Source organism: Rhinolophus sinicus, linkage group LG06 (genome assembly GCF_036562045.2).
Source record: "Rhinolophus sinicus isolate RSC01 linkage group LG06, ASM3656204v1, whole genome shotgun sequence".
Taxonomy (NCBI): Eukaryota; Metazoa; Chordata; class Mammalia; order Chiroptera; family Rhinolophidae; genus Rhinolophus; species Rhinolophus sinicus.
Genome location: NC_133756.1, coordinates 84,670,592 through 84,686,350, shown reverse-complemented (window position 1 = coordinate 84,686,350; position 15,759 = coordinate 84,670,592). Strand labels below are relative to the sequence as shown.

The 15,759-nt window shown below is 39.3% G+C and overlaps 1 protein-coding gene across 7 annotated transcripts in view; it reads right to left on the bottom strand.

Annotated features, from left to right (window-relative positions):
• The window catches only part of CADM1 (cell adhesion molecule 1), a 346,884-nt gene that overhangs the window by 22,686 nt on the left and 308,439 nt on the right, over positions 1 to 15,759 (bottom strand). For 5 of the 7 annotated variants that reach the window (XM_074335447.1, XM_019715453.2, XM_019715454.2 and 2 more), the window contains one exon: positions 5,587 to 5,619. The exons of the other annotated variants lie outside the window; for them this stretch is intronic. In XM_074335447.1, the coding sequence (XP_074191548.1) occupies positions 5,587 to 5,619 (33 nt within the window). The remainder of the gene's footprint in view (positions 1 to 5,586; positions 5,620 to 15,759) is intronic. 7 annotated transcript variants of the gene reach the window in all.

Here is a 15,759-nt window from a genome sequence, read left to right as displayed (position 1 = left end):
AAAGTGTTCCTGTTTTTAACTGGCGTTACCCATTGAATAAAGACTAATGAATACAATTATTTGAATAATTGTTATAAATGGGCAACATAAAGTACTTCTCTGTAGTTAATTATGAATTTGCAGTTCTCAGAAGGCTAATCCCTCACTTCTACGTGGCCCAATGAATATCAAAGCATTCTAAAAACGTGCTTGGTGCCCACTGAACCATATTAAACAAGGATATTTCAAATAGGCAGCTTTACTGCTCAAGACTTGTTTCCTTGGAGAGGGCATTAGAAAGCTAATTTAAAAAAAATAAAGACAAATATGTTTATGAAATATCATTGATATGCAAAGTTTCCCATTAAAAAGCAACAGACAGTTGATATACACTTCATTAAAGATGAAATTGTCATTTTTAATGACATAAACTTTAAAAAACACCATGTCTTCTGGAATCTACTGCTCAGATTACATCTGAGAATAGGAATCCACTTGGGTTAGTGGAATTAAATTTGGTTTTGCACTACTATTGTGTTTTATAAATCTATAGTACTCCGCCATAGTTGGATTATTTCTGAATAAATATAATTAGGAAGAGTTTACTGAAGCACCAAGTGTGCAAGTGAAGACATGCAAAATTTACCTCCTAAAATTGTTCTGATTTAGGTAGTTTTCCTCCATGTTAAAAATTGTATACCTTTCATTATCTCAAAGACGACGACAAAGATGCATTTTATGAAGCAGAGAATATTCTTTAAAATACATCTTCACAATTTAACAAGTGGGGAACCACTTCTTGTTTCTTTTCTTTAAACTTTCATATCATCCGTTAAAGCCCTTTTGTCACTTCTAATTAAAATGTATTCAAGCAATTTCTCTAGACTTTGTTAAACAAATGAAAGTTTACTTGTGGTTCATATGGGATTTTTGGGAGCAATTAATAAAGTCCTACGGTGCAAACGTAATAGTTGAATATATACACTACAATTGTCTCTTCCGTGCAGACGTGTGTTTTGCTGCTGCTTGGTGCTACCGTGAGCAGCATGCAGCCTCAGGTAGTGCTTCTGCAGCCGCTATTCCTCTTTTGTACCAGACATCGCTGGCTTCTGAAAGTAGTAGGACCCGGTTAAGGGGGACCTCAAAAATTAGAAACAGTAAGAACTCCTAAAGATACTGAAAGAAATTCAAAGTCAAAGTAAAATCTTAATGTTTGTGGGTTCAGTTCATCAGGGTTTTGTTTTTAAAAGAAAATTTCAAAAGAGAACAATCAAATAAAACCTCTAGGAAACAAAAGCTTTAGCCCACCCATCCTAGTACCATTCCCATTATGAAAAAGTAGGCGATGGTCTCTCTCTTACCTAAACGGCATACATCTGATCACTTGGCCATATTATGGAAACTGTTACTCCCATCATCAGCCATAAGAGATTTCAGACGCCCCCGGTAGTTTTAATCTAAAAACTCAGTCATCCTGTTCTTCCTGCTTTGTCAGCTTTTGTGAAGAGTTTTTCCCTTCTTCCCATTAGCAGAAATTTGGTTCACGCCGTTAAACAGCAGCACATTGTTTCCAAACTGCATATCAAGGCTGAAACGCAATCTTCAGGTCCTGCAGCCATTCATAAACCTCTTTAGCTTTGTTCTTGAGTAGAACATACAATGTCTGCAGAGTCCCTTGACTGAATGACAGCCTTTGAATGCCACTGTCGTGTACTCATACAGAGAGATGTGCAGAGAGGTACATACACAGGGGGTGGATATAGAGGTTGTAATAATGCGCACTGCTGGCTAGTTTTCTTTACAATGGGCTTCAGAATTTTCCCACAATTGAATAGAAAGTAAGATGAGAATTTCATGTGCTTTTAGAATTCTATCATGGCTTGCACTACTTATAAAGTAAGTCAGGGAAAGGGAGACTCATGGGGTAGTTACCTGAGGGCAGTGTATCTATCTAGCACAAGCCAAATATTTTGAAACCAAAAGTGAAAGTGACAAATTATTTCAGAGGGGTTCCCAGTTTGAGTCTTACCGCAATTACATACTGAATTTAAAACTATTTTAAAACTCATTTGGGATACCTAAATTCATGAGATCATCAGCGTCTAATGTATTAAGAAGTGGAAAGCAAAAGGACAGGTAGATTTGAAAATAATAAAATGGGGTAGGGGGGGAGAGAGAGAGAGACAGAGAAAGAGAGACCTCAACCTAGAGGAAGCCAGCTCACTGCAGTGCAGCAAAAGCACAAGCACTATTCCAGACCATGGACATGCTATCACCCAAAACCTCACGTGGGGGAGGTGGGTGGGGGGTGGGAGAGGGGACACACAGGGCAGAAAAAGAACAAGGCACAAGACACATAACAGAGAAGCGCCCACATTTGAACAAACAGATAAAAACCGTCACACACACCCACATATCGATAACCATAATAACGACTATACCATCCGTGCTTTAAGTCACTCATGCATTTCTGCCATGAAGTTCAGACCAGTGGTACCAGGATTTGGCAGAGTGTGTTTTGCATTGCTCAACATGCACAGATAACACAGGATTATTCCTGTCCAGGCCTTAAGGATGAGCTCCAAAAACACAAATGCTCAAGATCCTTATTCAAAGACGATCCCTTAGATCACCCTAGTCTAAAAATTCCATTCGTATGCTCACATTTATCTTTACTATCAATCAGATCCTTAAAAATACATTGTGGCTGATTATTGTTTGGTTTCTTTTTGGAGAAAATCCGTTTGATTTTGAATCATGCCCATGCACTTCTAACCTTCCAATACATGCTTATTATTCCAATCAGATATTGGTAAGAACAAATGGTCAACGTACATAAACAACTGGTATACTTCATACATACTCTAGCAACACAAGCTTGAATAAAATATTTTAATGAGTCTTCAAAGGGAAAGCTTTTTGTAAAATCATTTTTTTCCTTTTTATGAAAGAGAAATATGGAAGGAAATCCAGTATGAAAACTTTTAAGACCAATAAAATGGTCACAACTGGCTGACCTAATAATATGTCTTGTCATTTAAGTTGCCAAGTTATCAAACCACATTTTTCTAGGCTCTGATCTCCATAATGAACATCTCAAGATTATTTTCAAGTGCATCTAAGTCAAATGGTTGCTGCATCAAAGAAGATGGGTTTTAGCCAAATTCACTCAAATAAAATCAGTTCTGTAGCTTCATCTGTTTGGATACCTGTTTCCTGCTTTGTAATTTCCACTATATTCCTATTACTGTTTTTATCCTGACAACTGACCTGGGAGACTTTCTCCCCTCTGTCCAGTAAAATTCTCAATATTACTTTGGCTGTCATTAAAGCTTTTTGCTGTGGGCTGGAGAATGTGCTGCTCAAAATAGAGGTAGGACCCCTTTGTGGGGATACTGTGAGGATTTTAGCCAAGTTGGAGAGTGTATTTATAAATGCATTATATAGGAATCAACCTAGGTTATCACTTTTCTCCTTCTGCTGTTAAAGAATCACTATATATATATTTCTTTTTTCCTCCCCAAACTTCTCGGCTCTAGGTATATTTCTCAGGCACTGCCAGTCAATAACATGTTACTGAGGTATCGCTGGCTTCAACACTGTCCCAGCACTAATAAGACAGGTTGCTGCTCACACTACACAGATGTCTATTTCCTGCCAGAGTAATGATATAAAATCCTGCTCCAAGTGTCTCTTTGTTATTCCACACAAAGAGATCACCTTCACTTTCTCTCTCTCCAGATGGAAAGACCTGATCAAAAACAGTGCCCTAAAATCAGGATTGGCCCCTAAGTAAACTTCTCAGTTTTTAAGTCAGGGGACATATTTCCTCCTCTTCACATCCTGCGCAACTCCAAGGCCTAAATCCATTAGAGTCACATAAGTACATAGATTTTATTGAAGGGACCCAGAAAATAGAACTCTGGAGTCTTAGGAGATAAATGATCAATATTTCTTCAAAGATCTCAACAGAATTCAGAAATCTTACGTTTACATTTGACCCTGGAGTTAATTATAGGAAGCTCAGAACTTAAAGCATCTTAAAAAGAACAGAACAAAATCTCTCGAACTACATTAAAATAGCCTTAAAGCTCCAAGAATAATCGATAAAAGTCAAGAAGTGCTCAATTAATGATGAAACCTACAAATAACCGAGCTTAATGGAGTGCAATGCCTGAGTTGTAGCCAGCACTATGGGGCATTACCTTAGAAAGTGGAAGTTTTATACCTAATTGATTTTTCGTGATCGTTAGTGTATTTGGTTGGCCCTTTAACTTATTTTATGAACTTTCCCCTTTTATACAAATGGCAGGAAAGGGCAGGGTGAGGTAAGAGCAGAGTGGGAGGGCATACTGCTCTGTACCTACAATCTGTTTGCTTTCTCAGAATTCCTCATCAGCGTGTCCAAACATGGGGGTGACCTGCCAGGCAGCGAGGTCTGACCTTCAAGGCCAGCTCACATAGGGCACATTTTGCTTAGAGATTTCCAACAGATAAGTCCTCAAATGTAGGTCTATTTAAGGAAACCAGTCTGTACTAGGAAGAGATGTTTCTCTAATAGTTGAATGAACAGTACAGGGTTGGCTGATCACCTCTTATCATTTAAATGATGGATCTCAAATCTGCACAACATGCAAAGTGATTTAAGTCGGCCCTTTACCAAGTAATTCCCTTGGATTCAATTATTAAAATTCAGTCCATTTTTTAACTAACATAGCTGTGTCCAAGTACAATATCAGCATGGTTAGGTTTGAGCTAAGTAATAAAGTAATAAACAGATGACACATGATCCTAATTTTTTGATTGGAGAGACATAAAAAATTAATAGTCTTTTTCCAACCCAATAAGTCAGTGGTGGAATTGGGGAAAGGATTTCCCGATGCCCCCTCCTGTTTTTATCACCTTTGGGTTAAAATCTTAACTCACTTGTTAGTATTTTTCCTACAAGATACCCGTACACAAATGATTTTCTTCAAGTCCCAGTTAATGCTGTTCAAATACACATGTGGTATCCTCCTTAGTTTGGGATGTTTCCTGCCAAATGTTAACATAAACTTTTATTCACACATAGCGATTAAGGGTGAACCAGGAAGGGGCTGTGGAGGTAAACACGATTGGGGCCATAGTTAAAAGAAGAGCAATGACCTTCCTTGTCACCACCTCATGAATTTAAACAGGAATCTTCTGCCCTGACCTGTCCTTCAGTCTCAACTACTAAGTGACACAAACGACTCCCCTTCAACATGTACCTGGGACTCGAGCCTATAAATGAAGAAAGTAACTGGGTCTTTAGGCAAATATTAGGTTTTTGAAGTCCCTTGTATTTCCGTGTCTGGCGGGGTTATACAAATAAGGGCGAGGGGCAGCTGCCCTCCCGCCAGCCAGGGAGGCGGAGGCCTCATCTCAGACCGCAACCATTGGCTGCTGAACTCACAACAGAAATGACAAGACTCCATGTCTTTCAAGCCTTTAAAAATTAGAGTATATTTATGAGATCAGTCTACTTGAAACATGACTGCCCTTGAAGACTACATTTCTCTTTTCCCCAGGCTTGCCTTGCCTCTCAGCAGTGCTGAGAAAGTAGGTAAACAGTAACGTGATACCAACCGTGAACTGCTGGCTCTGTCGTTGCCGTTGTGTCTGCAGACGGGCACAGAGGGTTGGAGGGAGGGAAGGAACAGGAGGAACGGCATGCAGAAAAGGGAAAATGGAAAAAAATGGAACAGATAATATATGAGCAAGCTTTCAAAGAACATCGCGTGACAAGCAATAATAAATGAAAAGCAAAAAGCATTTGAAGTGAGTTGCACTGTTTTAAGACATGCCTTCAGCTCAAAGCTGCGAGCCAGTGAGGAAAACAGTAAATTCTTTGGTTTTGGGGGTCTTGCCAGGATACATCTACTTGCTAGTCAAGAGTCAGGGGAGCATGCAAAGTGATGAGAAACACCAGGGCAAACTCTGACTGGTAGAGGGCTCTTAACGCATCAAGGCTCGGGACTGTGACGGAAAAGCTCAGCCCAACTGCTGGCTAAACAATGGATGCATACATTCAAACATTGCCTTTGTTTTAGCCCAACCCACTCGGGCGTCATGACTGCCAATTAGGCTTCAGTGAATATTATGCTTTTTGGATCCTTTTATGACTGATGCTCAGGTGCCTGTAGATGAATACATGGGTGCAAGTTTTCCATCTAGTGTATTATATTATTTCAGCAGAGTTCAGCTGGAAAGTTCAATTAACTGGGAGGACATGGGAATCAACATGTTCAAAGTTTTCAGATTAGTTCCCGTACACACACACATTCTCACAAACACACATTCATGTGCACATTCACAGACATATATATACAGAAACACACACACACACACACACACACACACCCATTCTGACTCTGCAAATCTTACTATGTTACAATCTAAGAGCGAAAGTCTGTCATGGAAATACCCAAGTCCACATGATCTGCCAAATGCCACTTCTCATCATGTGGCATGTGACACTCCAAAAATTAAAGTCTCCAGCCATCCCTGGGCTCACATTCAGAACCACATTCACTACTGAGCGCTACCAGGGGCCCTGCTTTCGTGGCAACATTAGGCGATAGCATGTGGATTTTTTTTTCATTGCCAGATGCACATACGGTGGAAGAAAGCATGGTTTGTCTCTTCTGGTTCCGATGCTGTTCTAGTTTTCTCTTCCTTTTACCAGGCTTCAGAACCAGGTGCCACACTGGCACCTCTTCACAGGAAATTCCTCGAGGGGCTCAAGAAATTTTCTCTTTACTTTTGGCTAGAAGGGAAGTGGGATAAATACCTAACAAAATGAACGATGACACTCTTTTTCCAGAGTCATTTTAACACCGCTCTTCTAGCTAACTTCATTCCAGTGTCAACCCATCTGGCTAGGGTTTAATTTTCAGTTCTACACATTCCAAGTATGTCTCCTTCTACTTTCCCCTTCTCCAGAAAGAAGTGGTGACACTGACACATGAGCTAGTGATCTCTAGCTAAAGTGGCTTTCTGGGTTAAAACTGCAAGTAGCTACCTGTCTTTTTTATAATGCAGCTATTTAGGTGGTAGTTATTTTCACGAGTTCTGGAGACTTCAAAAGACTTTGTTGGACTCAATACAGGCAATGTTTAAATGCACTGGAATGCCAAACAACTTTCTTTTTTTAATCAAACGAGCCTGGTGCTTCTGCTTTATAAACATGACACGGGAATTCACACTGGTGTTTCCCTTCAGTTGGCGTGCTTTCCTTAGGACTCTATGCCATCAAAACTTTAGAGCCCTTGTGAAAGAAGCCAGAATTAACCAGAAGTCTGAGAGGCCACTGTAGCTTATTATAACTTTTATCTGGGTTTCTGAAGAATAGATGAAGGAAAGAAAAGCATAAAATATACCACATAAGAACATGATACTTACAAGTCAAGTCTGTATGCATAAAATAGCAGTAAAAAAACAATACCAAAAATTGCACAGTTGAAACATCTCTACACCAGATTCTCATGATATAGTTGACACATTTTATTGGAAACATCCAAGTCAAGTGTTAGTTTGAGGTGCTTTCAATTTGAAGGGCAAAATCAAATGCACATTTGTACAGAAACACTTACATGCATATTAATACATTTTATAGCATTTTAAGGCACTGACTCCTTTCCAAAATAAAAAAGTAATAAACAACTTGGCTCATTATTTTTATAGTAACATTTCTAATATGCTGTATGTTTACCAGGTAAATCATTAGTATAAAATGAAAGAAAGGGGGTGAAGAAAACCTAAGGGTTAGAATCCTCAAAAGTTGTATCTTAGCATTAACCAGTGATTACCCAATTTACTGTCTTCCTACCTCACAACATTATGCCCGCTTTATGAGGAAATTAAGGCAAATGAAGCTAGACATCAGCTCGTATGTGGGTGCTAGCAAATAAAGGAAGGAAAGTTCACAGTGCAGCTTGCTTCCCCTTCTGGGGATGGGAAATCCATCAATTGCACCCAACAGGGGAGGAGAAAGGGATGTTGCAAAGGAAAAAACAATTCTAACACAGTTCAAGGCAAACACAGGTTCAAGTCAAACAACACAGTTACTGCAGCTGGTAAAGGCAAAACCGTGACCAGCCAATGGAGCAGGAGACTGCAGCAGAAACACAGGTTGGCTACAAAGTTTAGAACAAGACTGAGGGTGTATTGGGGGAGTGGCTGATTCCATTTCTCTGAAACCATCTGGTGTGCTATCTGAACAGAGGCTATTTCAAGTAAAGAATTACAAAAAAATTCTTTCCAAGTGACTTTGTGCTCCCCGCAGGAGAGCACTGTGACAGATTCTAATTCTCCTTCATAATTGCTGCATGTCTTCATGCAGAAACCACAGACACCCTGGCTCTGGAATGAGTGCAGCTCTGTGAAGCAGGATTTAGAAGGGTATCTTAATCAGAAGACTGCAGAGATGTGCAAGCCAACCTCTGTGAATCAACTGTTGGGGTCACTATGTTGTTTGATAACATCTTAAGTGTACAACAGGCAAAATGCAAATAGTAAATTTCCAATATAAGTTATAAATGCTAAATTAGCTTGAAAAATGAGAGTGGTAATTGCCCTAACAAAGGCTTTTCTAAATTTTATTTTGTTGATGCCTTTAAAGAATCACCTTTGAGCTAGGCCTATGAGAAAAATAGGTCCCAGAAAGTGGAGTTGGACTTACGGTGGCATAGGGTTAGAAATTAAAAAGGCTTCACTGAGCTGTGATCTCTATTTTAATTTTAATTACAAGGGCAAATTTATTGTACATTTATTTTATATGGTCAACACAGAACAATCTCATGTTCTTGAAAACCCAGTAAGTGTGTACGTTAATAGTCACTCTCTAGCTGGTTTATGAGCATAATCAAACAAGGTGTCCAAGGGTGGGCCCCATACTGCTATTTGAAAGATGCACATTTCACTAAATATTGACTTTTCTTCTTAGTCTCCCAGCCATACAAACAATTTACAGGATCCTATCTTGAATAAATTAAACATCATCTATATTTCATGTTGCGGTATATAATATTTACAAAATGAAAAGGCTCTGACAATGTGTGAGATTAGAGACACTAGCCATTTAACTAAGTATCAAAAAAGAAAAATGAAATAAAGAAAAAAAAAATGACTGCCTGAGAGGCAGCTGGGCACTATTTAGTTGAAACAGTCATGTGTAAGCTCCACTGTGGCACATTCTAATCCTTTCATATGGATTCTCTCCAACTTAGAATTGTTCATTGAGTGTGACAGACTGGGGTTTTAAAACTAATCCATAAATTAGTCCGTGGTCTCAAACACAATGGGTGCCATAAATGAAAATGAAAATCCTAGAACAAAATTAAATTCACAACCTTAAATACTTTTTCTTCTCCAATTGCTCTGTGGTGCTCCTGCTTTACAATGCACAGATTTCACTGCAAGACTGCATTCTGAGGTGTGTGTGAGTAGGGTGTACGTTAAAACATGCACAGTGTAATAACCCAGAGAACCCAATCTGCTCGAAAGCAGAGCTTAATTGCAAAGAATTTAAATTCTCCCATTTTGATTGTCATAAGCTTAAATGAAAGCATACTAAGCAGTGCAGACATATTTTAATACACTTTCCCCCAGTTTATTTTCTTAACCAAAGTCAATAAAGAGCCAATGGGTTTTCTTAATTGAATTCCCCTTCAGTTTGTGTTATGGAGCTGCTTTAAATCTAGACACTAGGGCCGGCAAGGAATTCCCCTGACGATTTCATTTTCATAGTTGTGCTATGCTGGCCAGTGTATATTAAATATAGTTTTTCATTCATTCATTCATTCATTTATTTATTTATTTATTTATTTATTTATACTTGAAATCTATTGAAAGCAAAAATATGTGCTAGAAAATTAAACTTTGAAACTTATTTTCCACTGGTTTCCAGGTTAATTTTCTTTCCATCTATGTTATGCTTTAATTAAACTCCCATTTCTCAGGGACGGGAGAAGTGGATAGGAACAGAACTGAAGCTCGAAGGCCCAACCAGGAGAGCTATAATAAAGATCTCTCACTTCTTAATGTCATCTCCCCTTTCAGTGAAGAGACTGTGTGTTGCAGAACAGCAGGAGGGGGAGTGGATTTTTTTTTTTTTTTGGTTAAGCAATTTCAAGTTTTGTTAAAAGCTTCTTCAGAATTGTTCACTAGTGCTGCTGTGCCCGAGACCTTTTCATTTGAAAACCAGATGTTCTGAAAATAATAGGAATCTATACAGTGGTTTCATTTAACAAGGAAAACAATTCCTGTATCACGTTGTGTGTGAATGCTGGTGGGAGGGGGGGCAAGAATGCGCAAGGCACGAGGAGGGGAGGAAAAGAAGAGGGTGATGGTGGAGAGAGGGAAAGGGCCGTAGTAGCTAACACTCATCTCCTGCTAGACAGTGGAGGGCTGGGTCCTCCAACCAAGTCCTTTATTTCCCACTACAAAGAAAGCGCCAACTAGCACTTTCTAATCTTGAGAAACCTGTGTTTATGATACTACTTTTCGCACTGTTGATAAATCTTTTGTATGGAAACATGTCAAGCCTTTACCTCTAGGACTATTTTTAAACAAGGAACATAAAAGGATGGCAATGATGATAGAAGCATTAGAAAAAATAATAATCACTCACTTCCCGTCTCTTATTCTTTTGTTTTTTAAATGCAGAATCAGGTGACCTGCATCGCTGTAGTATTCTCGTTTCTTCCATTCCCTTATAAATCAATATGGGTTAAAACTGGTTGGCTATAATGCTATTTGTAAGAGGTTCATAATCGTCAGTAAAATAAAAGTGTACACACTTAAGACAGTATGAAAAAAATGGTCATGCACTTTAGGGGCAAAATTTGAAAAGGTGGCTCATTACATCAAGACCGCTCAAGAGTATTTACTAGCGTCCTAATAATATTCCTGCCACCAGGCATACAGGCATATCAGTAACACTCAAGAAGTATTCAATAAATGACAAATGAAAAACAATCTTAATGGAGTAGATGCTAACTCTAGAGAAAAGGCAATTTAGTAAACATTCTACTATGAAAGAAGTGTATTTCCTAGCAACAACGGCTGAATATCTGCCCAGGATATAAACACACACACACATACTAAAGATAGAATAGATGCTTGAAGTAAAGTTAGGCCTTCATGCTTAATTTCCAAAGTGTCATCCTTTCTTTTTTTTTTTCATCCCCCCTTGCCAATGTTGCTCTTTTCTCTCTGATTTCTCGCTTCCCAGAGTCATTATAAGAAGATTCTTTTTTCCTTGCCAGTATGGGACTGCCACCAAGGTCCCCAGAAACTCCAAGTCTGGTTCCCTTTAGGGCAGGGTTTCTCAATCTCAGCATTTGGGGCCAGATAATTCTTTGCTGTGGGGTCCGTCTTGTGCATCATTATAGGATATTTAGCAGCATCCTTGGCCTCTCTCCATTAGATGCCAGAAGTACCCCCAGTGGTGACAACCAAAAATGTCTCCAGACACTGCCAAACGTCCCTGGGGGTGGTGGTGGGTGGCACTAGTGAAAGTGGTTCAGTAAAATTGCCCTTGATTTTTTTATTCACATTTTACCCATTTTTTGATGGCACAGACCCCATTCTGCCTCTCCTGTGACGCTCTCTCCTCAGTCTTCCACCTGTGCAACTGAATGAACCCTAACTGTATAGTATCTCCTGCTACTGAGTTCCAATGTGTGTGTGTATGTATTTTCTTCCCTTGACCATATTTTAAGGGGTTAAAGGGATTTTCGGGCTCCACAGGCACCAGCACAGTGCCACACACGTCATGGGCGCTTGATATTTGTTGAATGCTCTCCTGTAAGCAAAGAAGCATATACCCCTTGCACCATGCAAGTATCAACAGCAGAGAGCAGGGATCAGTAGCCAAGACGCTGGAGAGCACATGGCTCTTTGTGGAGGAAAGCTTTCTTGATTAGACGGTCATGTTAGAGAGTCAGGCTTAAACTCAGCTGTACTTCTTTCCTTTGTATTTAAGAACCTGAAAACATGTGCTATGGTGTTGCGTTTCCCCAATTTGGCATATTCTACAAATATTACTGAAGGGTTAAGGGCTGTAATCGTCTTCTTTATTTATATGATCTGATCCACATTACACACACAAAAAAGCTTATGATATTAGACTATGAAAGTCAAAATAATAAGGTGAGCCTGAGGGTGGGACTCGCTTTCTCCAAGGTATATTGGGGTTTTGAGTCCTTAGAGAACAATAAGAAAAACCTTGCCGTTTTCTTTTCCATGAAACACAAAATATTTAATTGAATATATACTTCAAAAAAGAGAAAAACTCATTTAGAAATGACCTACTTCATTCTTATGAAAGGATAAATGTGTTTCTGAATTTGGCCCTATAGCTATTCATTTCTTATTCTAAGGTGATTTTAATTTTTTAATTTATGACAGTCAGATGTACAGCGTGACCTACAGGTTAAACTTCTCCTGGCCTGAATTTTATATTTAAGCTGCTAAGGGTGTTTAGAGCAAGTGCTAAGTGCTTTCTGGGTACTCCTCAGCAAGCATCTAACTCAGGATGCAACCAGACAGAAACAATACAATATCCACATTAACTAGGGAGGGAAACAAAATCTTTTCCTAAGATGATTAAAGGAAAAGCTTGATCAAACTGACAGACAGGGAAGGAAGCTATCACCAAACACAGAAACAGGTAATTCTATGTATACCTAATACACAGAGTCAACAAACTTCAAAGAAAGTTCAAAATAAAACAAAATAAATATCCTCACCCCCGCTATGACAGTAGGTTTTTCTTTGATTCTGGTTTCTGAGAGGAACATGCATGAAGGATTCTTATCTGAGTAGGGGCTGGCTATCCCTGTGTTTTAACAGAAGACTACAGGGACAATTTAAATTATGCAGTTTGCTCTTCCAATTACAGCATATTTTCATGAATGAAACTACATGTATAATTTAACATGATTCAAAAAAAAAAAAAAAAAAAGAATGGGGCCTGCCAATAGCAATAGTTGAAACAAATATATGGTCAGAATATCAATGTACATGAAAGAGAACAGAGACACCAAAGACTTTTATGGCAAATCACATTGAGGCTCTGCATGGCTTCCACACCAATTCTATCCCTCATGTGTTTTGTCTTTTTTAAATTTGGAAAGAGATTGTAATGACATTAATGCCCTAATATGGCTGTAAAGCCACGACAATATTGATGTGGCAAATTGACACCAAATATTCCTCTCAGTGCTCTAGAGCCTGCAGAGATTCTTCCGTAGACGAAGCTATGGAAGAAGCTACCCGCCCACATGCAGGAGACCTGCTCCACACAGGATGGAAAAAAGGCAGACACGCCTTTCTCCTCCCATCCACCGAGTCTGTGATTCTGGGTGGGCAGCCTCAAGTCAGACTGGACTTACACTTCCTCCCTTTCAAAGGTCTCCGGGATGCAGCTGGAACCTGCTTTGAGGGAGCGGGGTGACTGGGAACTCAATGACAGTCTGCCTTCCTAACAAGCGGAACAATCTGATTATCCTGGTTATAGAAGATAAAAGATAACAATGGAACACCTCCTTTCAAAGGGATCAGAAAGCAACTGTGACCTTTTGAGTTTAAAAATATTTTTCTATTGTATTTGTACATTTTCTTGTAATGAAACTCTGACCTGGGGAATGGGTTTCAGTTATTGCATTTGACTGGGAGAAAAGAAATATATGACTGTGGGCCTCTTCTTCTTCTTCTTCTTTTTTTTTTTTTTTTAAGCTCTGGCTTTATGTTACTGTCATTGGATTTAGCTGTTGAAGCTTTTAAGGCTAATAGTGGCTGAAATATACCAAACAGTGCAAGAGAGAATAGTGGAAATTAATTTAGCTATCCATTTGTCAAGATTCAGTCTGGAAGATTTTTTTAGGAACCAATCTAAATCTAGGGGATAGCCTGGACCTTTAAAATGGGACACAGAATCATTCAGCTCCATAACCTTTAATCTGTTTGAAGAAAGGAGCAAATGTTAAATTCCACAAGTGTACTTTCTGGGCAAGATAAATATATATAAGACTGCTTGTTAAGACACAGTAAGCCTATAAGATCACATCCATTAAGGCAACCGATTCTACAATGTTGTTTTAGTGGCAATTTTAGTTTAACTACTCTTGGGCGTGCCACTGAGAATCTGGGAATTCATTACCACAAATGCATTTGGTGTGTAGAGAGGGTTCAACTGCTAACATCGGGAGGCTAAAGTGCATCTATGAGATCATCTTACATTACCTTGAACTGAGAGGCCAGGAGCAGAGAGAGAGAAGCCAGGAGGAGGCCCTATTAAAGGAACCTTTGATGTGGACAGAAATATAGCAGTTTGTTTTTAAAACTTCCTCTTAGCAGACTGTCTGCAATAGGAACTGTGATAGCAGTGAGTTGTAGCTGTCTGAGGATGTAAGATTAGCTGTAGTCTGGAGTGAAGGATTAGAGCTGGGAACTGAAGCGCCTCCACCCAGTGGCTGAGATTGATTGCGAGGGGGGAGGAGTTCAGGGAGTGTTAAGAAAGGTCTTTAAAAAAAAATAGCCTAAGATAGTGAGAGGCCAGCTACAAATGAAAAGTGTTTTTGCATATTAAAGAGAAATGTGGTGTCTGTACAGAGTGAGTGAGGCCTTGACTGCTTTAAACTGTAAGGCTGGCCAGCTCTATCTGGAACCTTCTACAACGAGAGGTAATACAGGCTAGCTCATATCTGGGCAACTCTACAAAGAGCAGTCAGGATACCGCAGGGTGTTCGTAAAGGGTTCACGTAGGCAGGGCAGTGCAGAACCAGACGATGTCATTTACACTGACTTCCCAGGGCAGTTCACAGGAAGCATATGAAAACCTAGAAACGAGAGCTCAAGCCTAATTTGGTGGACAACCTGGAAAAGCGGTAAGACGTCATAAAGGGGAAATAACCTTGTTTGTAGGATAGAAAGGTGATAGCGTGGTTGCCCTGCCGATCAGAGTTAGGAAGGGGCATCTTCGCTGTGCTTATCAATGATCCAGAAAGTCAGAGGAATCTATTCACTACACTGACAAAGTCAGTTTAATTAAGAAGCAGAGGAATTAACAAAAAGTAAAGCCGAAATACACACAGATAAGAATTTAGGAAGCAGCCTCCATGGAGCTGAGTTTAGAGTGAGACACAAAAAACCAATTGATGGATTTTCAGAAGATTTTACATTAAGGCACTGATGTTTTCATAAACAACATTCAGAAAAATCCTCACTGGTGGCTTCTTTAAAGTTCTCCTTGTTTCACTGCATGGCTGGAAAGGTGAAGAAAACTGAGATTGGACAGATTAGACAATCTATTATATTTCATAAACTGATGAGGCCTCCTCTTTCATTGAATACTTTGAATTGTCATCCTATCTATCTCTCTGACTCCTGTGAAAATTGAAAATGTTCAGAAAGTCAACGTAAAGGATGATGGCATATCTAGGGTGGTAAAGAGGATTTACACATGAAGAATGAGAAGTAAAATGTTCAGTGTTTTTAAGGAAGTCCAGTGAAAGGACTGGACCCCAGGGCACATGGCTCAGAGAGACCTTGCTTCATGTAACTACTTCACATAACAGACGAAGTAGAAAAGTTATCTTTTAAAGATTTTTTTTTCCTTTCATAGAACACTTTTAGTTTCTGTGGTAGGCATCTGAAAACAGTGGATGGGGAAGACCTTTTGTAAGGAAATCCTGCATGTTTAGTTTACATGGTACGGCCATAACCCTTCCTACCTTGGGAGGCAGAAGACAAGCC